This window comes from Mus caroli, unplaced genomic scaffold, assembly GCF_978045245.1.
Source record: "Mus caroli unplaced genomic scaffold, Mus_caroli_1 scaffold_2, whole genome shotgun sequence".
Lineage (NCBI taxonomy): Eukaryota > Metazoa > Chordata > Mammalia > Rodentia > Muridae > Mus > Mus caroli.
The window spans coordinates 70,297,479-70,311,323 of record NW_028227257.1 but is presented as its reverse complement, the minus strand read 5'-3'; the positions used below and the strand labels follow the sequence as shown (position 1 = coordinate 70,311,323).

Genomic DNA, 13,845 nt, shown 5'->3' with positions numbered 1-13,845 from the left:
CAAGCAAGTAGGTGTTTTAAAGTCAGACTTGAAGGCAGTGCTAATGGTGGGAACAGTTTCTGAAAGGATGGATGCCAGGGACTGTGGCTGTTTCACTCATACATCCACAATCTCTAAGACAATCTAGTTTGTGACATATTTCTGGCCTGGTTTACAGATAGCCTTTGAAGGACCATCACAGTCCAATGGATGATGGGAAGGCTCTTAATCCCTAGACACTATTTCAGTGTTCTAGTTCTTAGCTCTCTGGCTAGTGTACTTGACAGACAGCCCACTAGAAACATCTATTTTTTTTATTTTTGTTTGATTTTATTCATCTGATGAGGTCTGCATGCAAGGCACTCGTACAGATGTAAAACGGGGCAGGGCTGGCAGTGTTTTATTCTCTTTCCAGCAAACTTTCATCCTAGGATCTCAGAAGGCCTGGTGGGGATTAAACCACTCTAGAAGGGTGAGGCCAAGGCCTCAGCTGAGGAGAAATAGAGCTATGGGAAATTATACAACAGGCTTAGCTGGACTTATTTACAAGTAGCCCAGAGCAAATCTATGATTAAACTCTCTGTTCTGGGGACTAATTTTATATGAATGCCCTAGGGTGTTCAGATCTTAGTTTGTTTCTAAAGTCTTTAGAAAAACTATGCCAAAGTATTTATACATTTTAATTATGATGAGGCTCTTGTAAGTGTTGTTTGGCAATAGAGAGCTTTGGATAAACATCAGGATCCGGTTTTTTTTCTTTTTTCTTTTTTTTTAAACCACTTTTCTCTCTGTGCCTCATCTTCTTAATTTATTCCTTTCAGAATGCTTTGACTTCCAGTTCATTCCTCACACAGTCTAGCCCTTATGCCATGTACCTGTTCAATATGCTTACCTCAGTGAGTAAAACATTTTTAGAGAAACAAAACCCCCAAATATAAACCTGCATTTCCGGCCTCAGTCTAGAAAGGCAGTCGTGCTGGCCTTTGCTCCTTGGGCTTAATTCTCTGATGAAGAGTTACCATGAGTCCCTCAGGAGGATTAACTTTTGAAATCAAGACAGTTGCCAGTAACACTAAGAAAGAAGTTCTGGACTTGATGGAAGTCCTAAGGCTTGAAAGCTCACTTAGCGGGAACTTGTGTGTCAGATATTTATTTGTTGCTGATGGTATGGTCCTGATCAGGTCCCCACTTTGACTAGAAAGGTGCTCAATATGAATAGGACAGTGATATCTACACGTTTCCAGGATTACACCAGCGTGACTGGTTAATTGTTCAAACTCGACCATTTTCTTCCTAATTCTTCTCCCTCACTTTGTGATGCACCAATGCATTTATGTAAATCATTCTGCCCCGGCACAGTCAGCTAGTTTATGAACTCATACAACTAGTAAGATAGGAAAATTTGAGGGTTTGATATTTTTCCTTACTTGAGATCATTCAGATTTCTCAGTATTGTCTTAATAAAATTAAAGTTTTAAACATTGCACAAGCTAGCAAATAATCAGTAGGGATAGCTTACAGCTGTGTTTGTTTATTTTATATACTGAACTTATTGAAAATAAAACCAGACCATTCAACAAAAAAGTAGAAACTATTTATTGTTATAAATTAACGGGGGAGAGGAGAATTTACATTTCTTCTTTCCTCCTTGGCCACTGAGAATAGAAAATTTGTTTATTTGTGTGAGAAGTAATGAGATGTTATTTTCTTTCCTAATGCCTGGATGTTAAAAGGAAGTAAAGGTTCTAATCTTAAAGAGCAGGATTGGCTGAGGGAGTTTCCTTCCCAGCAAACGAAGAGGCATCCAGATGAAGAATCATGCACCAAGAACAGTTGTTGGAAGAAAAGATTAAAAAGACAAGAAAAGAAAATCCAACTAATCGGCCAACCAGCCAACCAACCCAACCCCAAAGCTGACTAAAACACACAAACAAATATAAAAAGCAAACCAAAACAAAATAAAAATGAAAATAAAGCCAGTCCTAAACAGGCTTGGAATGAGTTGTCTGCCAAAAGAAAATACGACAGGGGACAGAAAGCCAGCATCATGTGTTCTGTGAAAAGAGTTTAGAAAGAAGGGAGCAAAGCAATTCTGAGAAGACAACTGAGGCAAGGAGTATATCTACTATCATCTCTTAACATGCTGACTCCATCTCAGGCACTAAGCTGGTCCTAAAACCATTCATTACTTGATTACCCAACATTTCCAGAAGTCAGGACTTCTGAATGACAGTGGTAATAAAATACAGATGTCTCAGTTTTACTAGTCCATGACAAGCATGAGACAGAATGATGTATGTCTGAGTTGAATTAAAATAGGGTAAGGAAGAGATACCACATAACATAGTACGGTCAATTAAATAGGTATTTATGATGTCACACACACACACACACACACACACACACACATATATCATACACATTTTTTTCACTTAAAGATAAAATTATGCATATTTGTGAGTCTGTGTGCGTGTGGGTTTATGTATATGAGTAGAAGTGGCTGTTGGCTCTCTTGGAGCTGGAGTTATAGATGGTTGTGAGCTGCCTAACAATGAAGGCTCTGGGAACCAAATTCTGGTCCTTTCAAGAACAGTATATGCTCTTAACTATTGAGCCATCTTTCTGTCCCTTAAAGTAGTTTCTTTAAAGGTCATCTTGTTAGTTAGATACTGCGCCATTTTGATCCTACCTTGCACTGTGTTGAGGGAGAATTTGACCCCTTCAAACTTCTATTGGCATTTGTGAACTGAAATTTGCAATGTGAAATGTCCCTGGATTCTTTGAAATCTGAACTTTGGTTTCTGTGGAATTATTATTTCTTTACATTATGTAGGGAAAGTCAAATGAAGTGTTTCTATTAACCAGAAAACATCATTTTCTATAAGATAAAAACTCAAGCCCAGTTTAAAACAAAGTGCCAGGCACGGTTCCTTACACACATTAATATTCAGGGAAAACATTCTGTTTTATTGGCAGTAATTGTTTCTTCAGGATTTAATATAATTTACTCTAATTTGTAATTATAGAAGATGGCACCTTTCAGGAAAAGGGTCAAATTATATCATGAAGTTAAAATAATTTCTTCATTAAAAATTTCTTCAATTTCCAAGGGGTTTCTGAAAGTTCACTATTTTGCTTTTGTTAGTAGGTAGGAGTGAGAGTCTTTTTCTCCATTCTCTATTAAATTCATTGTTCTAAATCAAAATCTAAATCCTGAAAAATTACAATTTTTTATGTTCTTCTTTCTATATTCATGCATAACTGATAAAACTGAGAGTGGGGGTTTGTTTCCCAGCTCTTGGTCCTTATTACAGGAGCACTTTCATCATTGGGGCATTAGGATTGCTGAGTGTTGCCCATGGTTGCATGAAATAGGATTGTACAGAAGATGATGGCCTGGCAGAATAATGACAAATAACTGAGAAAGTGCAGCTATGGAAACCAAGATGTGTTTTGTCCTCAAATTAATTATCATTTTGATTTAGTTGAACATAAATTAATAATTATAGAATGCTCTGATAATTACTGTATTCATATTCTATTTGGTAACATTTAAAAACATCTAGGTATGAGTCTGTTCAATAAGCACTTATCGCTGCCTCCTCTATGTGAAAAATGCCTGAAATTCTGGAGTCTATTGTTTTTCTATTTTACAAATCAATCAACCATTGAGATGCTAGCCAAGAACTAAAAATAGCTATCCTGACATCTCAAGCATTTAAAATTCTCTAAGCTAGTAGCTATATTTATGGAAAAGAACAGGTGCATATTTGTTTCCTAAGAGTCTAAGAGATGTTCATGGCAGATAGCTGTGAGAGTTTAGAGGTTATATAGCACTGGAAATTCTCCTGCTACGGAGACCTGTATGTCTGGCAAGGCCCATTTCTCCCAACCAGAACTCAACTGTGACTGCACAGGAGAATCCTCTGCTGAGTTCTTAAAGTCCCAATGCAGAGGTCAAATGTCACTCTTGATAAAGAAACTCCCTGAAGTTAGACCCCAGCCATCTGTAGTTGTTAAATGGCCTACTCCAACATGTTGGCTGAGACGCACTACTTTAGGTGCTCTTACAACACTAATAAAATCCGCAAATATTTTTTAGAAAATCTCATGTAACCCAAACTTCAGTATCTCAACATTTCTGAGACAGAGAGCAGAAGAGAGGACTAATATCAAGGAATATATTCAATCTATCCCATTCTCCCTTAACACCAAGGTGATAGCCATGTCTGACATAGGCGAGCAAAACAAAACCAGCATGGCAGCAAAACCCCCTGCTAGTTGCGGAGCTCAGAGAATTAAAAACTGCAGAGAATGTGGCAGAAACTCTGGTAATACGTGGTGACTGTTGTGGTGATGTGGTAAGAAAGGGCTATATTAACATATGTGCACTGTGAGGGATCCTGGCAAGGCTTGATCATCTGGGGAAGATGTGTTGGGATAGCATCAGACCCTCTGGCTGGGTGCAAAGGTCTCAGATAAATGGAATCAGGAGGAGTGGCAGGTCTGATTTGTTTTGTCAGTGGTCCTTTACTATTTATTCTGAAAATTTTCACAATATTAGATCAGTGGCCAGGTTATTAAGCCCTATTATAGAAACTGTAGAAACAAACTGAAGCATGTGTCAAAGTGTAAATTAGGATTAAGATTCTGACCCTCAATTAGATGGATGTGTGGTTTTGGCTCTACTAGGAAACTCCAAAAGACATGAAACTGCTCATGGTTATGAAAATGTGAAGTGCATTCAAATAAATTCAAATGTTTGTTATTTGTAAATGGAAACTAAGCAACACAACTTATAAGACATTTATTTTGAGTAGTTCTGTTTAGTTCAATCTCAAAAGCACTTGCTCATGTATTTTCATCATGGTAACAGTGACGTAGACTTAGAGCATAAGGAGGTGATGTACATGTATACTTTGCCTCCTTTATTATTTCTTGTGTGAATTTGGATTACAAATTGATTCTTTGAGCTTGATATTGCCTTCGTATGAACTGGAAGATAACCTCTGTTTTAGAGATTTTAAAACAATTAAAAATATAAATTTGAGGCTTTTAAAAAATTTTATTAGATATTTTCTTCATTTACATTTCAAATACTATCCTAAAAGTCCCCTACCCCCCCCCCCCCCCCGCCGCCCTGCTACCCTACCTACCCACTCCCACTTCTTGGCCTTGGTGTTTCCCTCTACTAAGGCATATAAAGTTTGCTACACCAAGGATCCTCTCTTCCCGATGATGGCCAACTAGGCCATCTTCTGCTACATATGCAGCTAGAGACCTTGGTCAAGGAAGGAATAAAGAAAGAAATTAAAGACTTTTTTAGAGTTTAATGAAAATGAAGCCACAACATACCCAAACTTATGGGACACAATGAAAGCATTTCTAAGAGGGAAACTCATAGCTCTGAGTGCCTCCAAAAACAAACTAGAGCGAGCACACTAGCAGCTTGACAACACACCTAAAAGCTCTAGAACAAAAGGAAGCAAATTCACCCAAGAGGAGTAGACAGCAGGAAATAATCAAACTCAGGGGCAAAATCAACCAAGTGGAAACAAGAAGAACTATTCAAAGAATCAACCAAATGAGGAGCTGGTTCTTTGAGAAAATCAACAAGATAGATAAACCCTTAACCAGACTCACTAGAAGGCACAGGGACAGCATCCTAATTAACAAAATCAGAAATGAAAAGGGAGACATAACAACAGATCCTGAAGAAATCCAAAACACCATCAGATCCTTCTACAAAAGGCTATACTCAACAAAACTGGAAAACCTGGATGAAATAGACAAATTTCTAGACAGATACCAGGTACTGAAGTTAAATCAGGATCAAGTTAATGATCTAAACAGTCCCATATCCCCTAAAGAAATAGAAGCAGTCATTAATAGTCTCCCAACCAAAAATTTTCAAATGTTTTATTCCCACTTATTGGTCTACTATTATTGAGAAATCTACAGAAGCACCAATTCGTACAGAATGAACTATTGTATACATTTTATACAAAACAACCTTACTAATAGTGTAAGTAAATTCATATGGTTGGGAGTAGGTTGTCTATGTTCAAACATGACGTAGACTTTTGCTATGAGTAAACTCACTGAAATGATTAAAGGTAGATGATTTAATGTACCTGGTCATTTGTACAGCCTACTCTAAATTAGAAACAACCTACTCCTATGTTATCACACCATAGCCTTGCAGTTCTGAGGAGGGAGAAGTCTTCAGCAAATGACTCAAGGTGCAGCTGTTTATGCTCAGTAGATTGTTGGCATGCTAGGTTTAGCCTTAGTGTTGCTAGATCTGGTTTTTCAAGAAAAGATAAGTCCGCATAAATTCCAAGCCTCTGAATTTTAAAGTGTTGACAACTAATTCTATTTTCTTTCAACATCTTGTGGGCCAAACCAAACACATCTAAATAAACCTGTGTGCTACTAGTGTGCAAACTTCAGCTTGTTAAGGTCTCTTTTACTTGTAATGCTCTCGACAATACAAGCTCAAAATAATTTCATTTATCTTGCAATCAAAGTTCACTCTCTCTTGGAAATAGATCCAACTGTATTTGTCATGGCAGAAAGCAAACTGCCTGAAAACTCACCCATAAAATGTGAGGTACAGGAAGCCAATTCTTTTCCCAAGTTTTATGATCTCACCACGTTTGTCAGCTGCTCCGGTGAGTCTCACAATGCCTACTTTCTTGAGACTGGAAAGCCATTTGTATGCATGGTCATCATCATTTAACACATCTTCAAAATTCAGAGTTGGCAGCTGGAGCTCTGAGCCCCAGTACTGACATTCTGTGGATTAAACAAAATGAGGAAAAAACTAGATTATGTTGTTTTTAGATAAGACAGTAAGTAACAGTAAAGGAAAACACGGTTCATTGGAGTTTGCCTTTGATTTACAGTGTTTACTAAATGTTGCTCATATCAGGGATACTGGCTACCAAGTCATTCTTCCTTGACACTGTGCCTATTATATGACTCTTGCCTACAATGTGTCTGTTCTACAATGGTATTCAGTATATCCAGTGTATTCAAAGGGTATTGATTAGCTGATGACATGATGGCCCCTGATATCTGTAACCTTAAGACTTCTCAACCCAGGCCCTGTCTAGAAGCAACCATGAGATATTGTGTGCATAATAGGGAAGTTATATCATCTGAGTGCAGTGGTAAAATTAGGTTTCTGCACTAGAACAACATTATGACTCTTCTGGTGAGAGAGGAGGTACAGATTCTTTTTCATTTATTTCATTTCTTCTTGGAAGCTGTCTCTGTGATCAAGCTGTTCCTTAGGGTCAGCATAATGAAAGTATGTCCCTGGAATACACAGACCCTTGGGTGGCAGTGCCAAAGCAGATAAGGGTGGGATACCTTTCTTTTGTTCTCTCATTTGTGATGATGAAGTGCTCATACATATGTTTGATTGAGAAAATAGACAAAAATTATGAATGTGCAAACCACAGTCTCCTACGGAAGTGGAACTCAAAGGGCATGCGCACTGACCCACTAATGCTCTTTCTTTACTGGGAAGGAAACAGCCTCAGCATAGCAATCTCTCCTGACAAGTAAAAGGATGAGAGTCTCACTATCATTCTGAGCAATGATATTTATCCAGCTAGAAATCATGTTATGTAAGGAATCATCCATCCCTAAAGCCTTTAGTTTAAGGATAAAGAATTAAACTTTACCTCTTTGAGGTCAACATGGCTATTTCTATTGTAATAGAAACCCTTTTTAGGGGATAGTAGATTTGCATGAGTAGATACATGCAAATGCAGAGAACCACTTACTGCACTAATAAGGGTTAGGGTTAGGGTTAGGGTTAGGGTTAGGGCTAAAGGTTTGGGTTAAGGGTTAAGGGTTAAGGGTTAAGGGTTAAGGGTTAAGGGTTAAGGGTTAAGGGTTAAGGGTTAGGGTTAGGGTTAGAGACCTCTACTTTCCAGTTCCATGGAAATCCCCAAGATGTTCAGTAATTTCTACATGAGCATACATTATAATTTTTAGAGAAATGGTTTGTATTGTGATAAAAGCTGCATAAGCAGATGCTTAGCTTGATCATGTTAAATAGAACTTTCCAAACCTATCTGTGTGTTCCAGAACCAGAGCTACTAGCCACATATTGTCCTTTGATATATGGGCCATATAATAGGGAAATAATTTTTTCATTTATTTGCTTTTAATTTTTAGCTAAAATTTGAAATCTTGTATGCAACTGGTGTTGTCTTTGATGGGACATGCTGAGGAGGGAAAGGAAGCAGAGTGGCCTGGCTTTGAATCATTGTTCTGTCCTTTACCAGCTTGTTGCTATGAGTCTGAGTTTCAGCTTGCTTCCCTAAACAGAGATTCTTACCTTCTCTCTGCAGCTCATTTGTAACTGTGTCAGGAGACTATACAGAGAATCTAACATAGCAAGCGACACATAGTGATTTATAATTATAATGCATCCACTAACATTTGCTGATGATTTCTAAGAGTCATATAGAGCTCGATGCTTTACAGTTTTATTTCTTTTAATCTTCATAACAAGTATGTGCAGTAGATGCTTTTAGTACTGCAGAATTCAAAGCGAGAAGAGTAGCCCAAGGCATGCAGCTAACAATTTTCAGTGCTAGTTTCCCAAATTTATGTGACAGATCCCAACGCTTACTTGAACATATAACTTGAAATACTATCATCATGAACATGTCTGAAGTTATAATTACATTTACTATCATAGTGTGATGATTATTTTTCTTTGCTTTTCTGTGGTGCTAAAATTGTGTCGAGAGCTCATTTAGGACAGGCAAATGCTTCATCTAACTTTTATGTTTAGAAATTTTAAATCAGATTTCTCATTTTGAAATACCTACAAAACACCTTGCTGCAATCAGAGACCAAAGGCCAAAGGCAGTCATGAACAGGTAACAGAATATAAGCCACTAACAAGCTTCACTGTTTAAAACGTGATTTGCAAAGATGGCGCTATGAGTAGCTTGTTGCCAAATTCAACCTATGAACTTGAGTATAGATTAATTTAATTATCAGACAGGATACTGGGTTTCACTAAACATGCCTTACAAAGCATTCTGTGATGTTTGCACAGAATAATTAAACATCAACATCTAGAGAGTGATTTCAAAACATGTTCCCGCTTTCCTCCAATTGCAAAGGAGAACTGTCAGGGGATGCAAAAGAAAATACATTTGACTAGAGTCAAACATTTGTCCAGAGAATACATTAACAGCAAATGTAAGTTTCACACTTGGGTCTGTGTACATAAACAGAACAGAAATGATGGAATACTTAAGGTATGGGCCACCCTTCCTCATTTAACTTATGGCCTTACTAATGAATACTTCCTTGAACATGCGCTTCACACATCATAAAATTTATGATTGGGCTCCATGCCGGGTTTCAAGGAACTGTTTGTATAAGCATTCCTACTGAGGGCTAAACATCACATTCCTGGGCCCTGAGTTATGTTTCAGAAAGGAAAAGACACAAAGAAGGTCTTTAGTTAGAGATTCATGAGCACAGAAAGCTGGTTTTCGAATGTTATTTAAAAAATTTAGGACCTCCTGTCCACCTGCACCATGCTGGGCTTTTGGCTCTGAAATGGATTCTCTAATGTACACAACATTAGTCAAGTTTTTACTCTTTTCTCAATATCTTCATGGTATGTTAATTATATTTCATTTTATAGTAATGTATAATAAAATGACAATCATTTTATTATATTTCAGGGCTTTTTTCTTATGAGTAACTTTTAACGGCTCCACAAAGCATAATTGTGATCCCTAAAAGAGAAGTCAGAGGAAATAAACAGGAATTGAGTCTTTTTCCTTCACTGGATGGATGGTGTCCATCATCCTCACTTGTCCTCTCAACATTCATAGGAGATGAGGATTTGAAGACAAGAAGGTAATGTGGTAATATTGGAATCACTAAGAGGGAGGGAAGCCTCTGGAAGGACTGCTAGTGTATGGCTCGCTGCTGCTAACACCGGTGGTCACCAGTGTGGGACCTTATGGAGACACTTCTGTATACATCTGTAGTGTCTTGGCTATGGAACAAATATCATAGCACTCTTGGTAGCCTGACAGCTTTTTTTCCTGGCATCCACTTCTGGGTCTTTCCAGATAGGAATATACTTTCATACCAGAAAAGAGCCTGGTAGTTTCAGAGTATGACAATAGTGACATTTGTAGATTGAAGTGTAGCTTCTGATATGGCTTGCTTCTGGAAATGTGCTGGGTCTGCTAAGCAAGGGTGAGGTGTTTTCTTCTTGGCTCAGACTTGGTACATACCACAGTGTTTATCTGTTAATGTTGAAATCTTATTCCATGTCTTTATGTTAAAAATATTACACTTGTGCATAAAGATTGCATACATGTAATGTTTGTAAGAATGTGTAAGTATTACAATTGAGTTCCCTGTTTGGAAAATTGGGTAGATAGGTAATGAAACAAATACAAATATATAATAATAAAACTATTGTGCCAAGTGTTTATAAAGCTTGTAATAATGGTAAACAGTTGCTGGGAGTGGAGAGTGAACTAGTTCAGACACAGCATTTCATCTCTGCCTTTCCCACTAGATAACAAGAGCCTCACAAACAATGAAGACCATACTATTTGTCTTTATTTCCCTATTAATAACATCGTTTCCCCTCCTTCTGCCTAATAGGCATGTCAGGGAGAGGATCAAGTAGATTTTATAGAACAAATCGTGTTCTGTACCTTTAATCTTCCCTCTCTTGACTTCAACTCGGGGCATAGCTAAGTCTTTTATTTTTAAGATTTATTTATTTTTCTTAGACAAATGGATGGATCTGGAGGATATCATCCCAAGTGAGGTAACCCAATCACAAAATAACACTCATGATATGTACTCACTGATAAGTGGCTATTAGCCCAGGAGCTCAGAATACCCAAGATACAATTCACAAAACACATGAAACTCAAGAAGGAAGACCAAAGTGTGGAGAGTTTGATCCTTCTTAAGAGGGGGAACAAAATACCCATGGAAGGAGTTACAGAGACAAAATGTGAAGCAGAGACTGAAGGAATGGCCATCCAGAGACTGCCCCACCTAGGGATCCATCCCATATACAACCACCAAACCCAGACACTATTGTGGATACCAACCAGAGCTTGCTGACAGGAGCCTGATATAGCAGTCCTGAGAACCTCCTGAGAGGCTCTGCTGGTGCCTGACAAATACAGAAGTGGATGCTCACAGCCATCCATTGGACTGAGCACAGAGTCCCCAATGAAGGAGTTAGAGAAAGTACCCAAGGAGCTGAAGGGGTTTGCAGCCCTGTAAGGAGCCGCCTTCACATTTGCCATTACAAGATGGCGCTGATGGCACTGACACCCGTGTTCTAAGTAGTAAACAAGCAAGCTGCGCATGTGCCGGGGTAGCTTTCCACGCCATGTGCTCTGCCTTTCCCATGACGACAACTCTGGCTGATGGGCTGCAGCCAATCAGGGAGTGACACGTCCGAGGCGGAGGACAGTCCTCCATAAAAGGGAGGGGGCTCCGCCATATCTCTCTCTCTCTGGCTCTTTTCTCCACTGGCTCCTGATGGGGTAAGCAATAAAGTTTGTACTGCAGAAGATTCCCGTTGCCCTGAGCGTGTTCTTACCAGGGGGACACACAAAAGCGGCGGGCAATAAATGGTGCCGGAACCCGCGAGCTACTGCATCACGGAGAAGGAGCGGTTAATGAAGTGTTCCCGGAAACAGACTGTTGAGAAGGACCCGGTGTAGGTTCAGAACTCTTCAGCTGGGGGACGGCGCGTTACAGCTTTACAAGGTATGTCTGGTCTTGAACTTTCTCTAGTGTTAAAAGCCTTTTTATTTCTTTTCATATGTCAACAAGCGGTTAAGACAGGGTGGAGAATTCTGAACGAAATTCAAGACAGTCTATCAGAAGTAAAGCGGGGAGAGAGAGCAGGAAAAAAGAGAAAGCATGGCGCGCGAAATAAGTATACAGGCCTTTCCACGGGTCTTGAACCCAAGGAAAAGTTAATGTCAGGGAAGAATACCTGGGGAGAAATTAGAAGGAAAGAGGAGAAAAAACAAAGGAAAAAAGAAAAGTTAATGTCAGGGAAAAATACCTGGGGAGAGATTGGAAGGAAAGAGGAGAAAAGAGATGAGTTTAAGGAGCCAGTTCTTAATAGTTGTGAATCAGATGAAGAAATTAGCCCTTCTGAGGAAACAGACTTGGAGGAGGAAGCAGCTTGTTATGAGAGAGGAATTCGAGCTTTTAAGTCAAGAAAAAAGCCAAAAGCGGCTGGCAAAGTCCAGCTTGCTGCTCGGCCTCCAGGCAGTCGGCTTCAAGGTCATAGTGCACCTCCGCCCTATGTGGAGCCCCCGCCCTGCGTAGTGCGTCAGCCCTGCGCAGAGAAGCAGTGCGCAGACTCGTTCATTCCAAGAGAGGAACAAAGGAAGATACAACAGGCATTTCCGGTCTTTGAAGGAGCCGAGGGTGGGCGTGTTCAAGCTCCGGTAGACTATACACAGATTAAAGAGCTTGCTGAATCGGTCCGTAAATATGGAACCAATGCTAATTTTACCTTGGTACAGTTAGACAGGCTTGCTGGCATGGCACTAACTCCTGCCGACTGGCAAATGATTGCAAAAGCCGCTCTCCCCAGTATGGGCAAATATATGGAATGGAGAGCACTATGGCAAGAGGCTGCACAAACTCAGGCCCGAGCAAATGCTGCCGCTTTGACTCCAGAGCAGAGAGATTGGACCTTTGACCTGTTAACGGGTCAGGGAGCTTATACCGCTGATCAAACAAATTATCACTGGGGAGCTTATGCCCAAATTTCCTCCGCGGCTATTAAGGCCTGGAAGGCGCTCTCCCGAACAGGTGAAGCCACTGGACAATTAACCAAGATCATCCAGGGACCCCAGGAGTCCTTCTCAGACTTTGTGGCCAGAATGACAGAGGCAGCAGAGCGTATTTTTGGAGATTCAGAGCAAGCCTCACCTCTGATAGAACAGCTCATTTATGAGCAAGCCACACAGGAGTGTCGAACGGCCATAGCCCCAAGAAAGAATAAAGGCTTACAGGATTGGCTCAGGGTTTGTCGAGAGCTCGGGGGACCTCTCACCAATGCAGGCTTAGCGGCTGCCATCCTCCAATCCCAAAAACGCTTCATAGGCAGAAATGATTGGAGGACATGTTTTAACTGTGGGAGGCCTGGGCATTTTAAGAAAGATTGTAGAGCTCCAGACAAAAAAGGGGGGACCCTCACTCTTTGCTCTAAGTGTGGCAAGGGCTATCATAGAGCCGACCAGTGTTGCTCTGTGAGGGATATAAAGGGCAGATTCCTTCCCCCACCTGATAACCAATCAGCTGATGTGTCAAAAAAACGGGCTATCGGGCCCTCGGTCCCAGGGCCCTCAAAGATATGGGAACCGGTTTGTCAGGACCCAGGAAGCAGTCAGAGAGGCGACCCAGGAAGACCCACAAGGGTGGACCTGCGCGCCACCTCCGATTTCCTACTAATGCCTCAAATGAGTATTCAGCCGGTGCCGGTGGAGCCTATACCATCTTTGCCCCCTGGAACCATGGGCCTTATTCTCGGCCGGGGTTCACTCACCTTGCAGGGCTTAGTAGTCCACCCTGGAGTTATGGATTGTCAACATTCCCCTGAAATACAGGTCCTGTGTTCAAGCCCTAAGGGCGTTTTTTCTATTAGTAAAGGAGATAGGATAGCTCAGCTGCTACTCCTCCCTGATAATACCAGGGAGAAATCTGCAGGACCTGAGACAAAGAAAATGGGCTCCTCTGGAAATGATTCTGCCTATTTGGTTGTATCTTTGAATGATAGACCTAAGCCCCGCCTTAAGATCAGCGGAAAAG

General features: G+C 40.3%; 1 protein-coding gene across 2 annotated transcripts in view; it reads right to left on the bottom strand.

The window, feature by feature from the left end:
- Bbox1 (gamma-butyrobetaine hydroxylase 1) overlaps positions 1–13,845 on the bottom strand; it is a 54,472-nt gene that overhangs the window by 19,287 nt on the left and 21,340 nt on the right. For both annotated transcript variants that reach the window (XM_021149557.3, XM_021149550.3), the window contains exon 4: positions 6,579–6,777. In XM_021149557.3, coding sequence (XP_021005216.1) covers positions 6,579–6,777 — 199 coding nt within the window. The remainder of the gene's footprint in view (positions 1–6,578; positions 6,778–13,845) is intronic.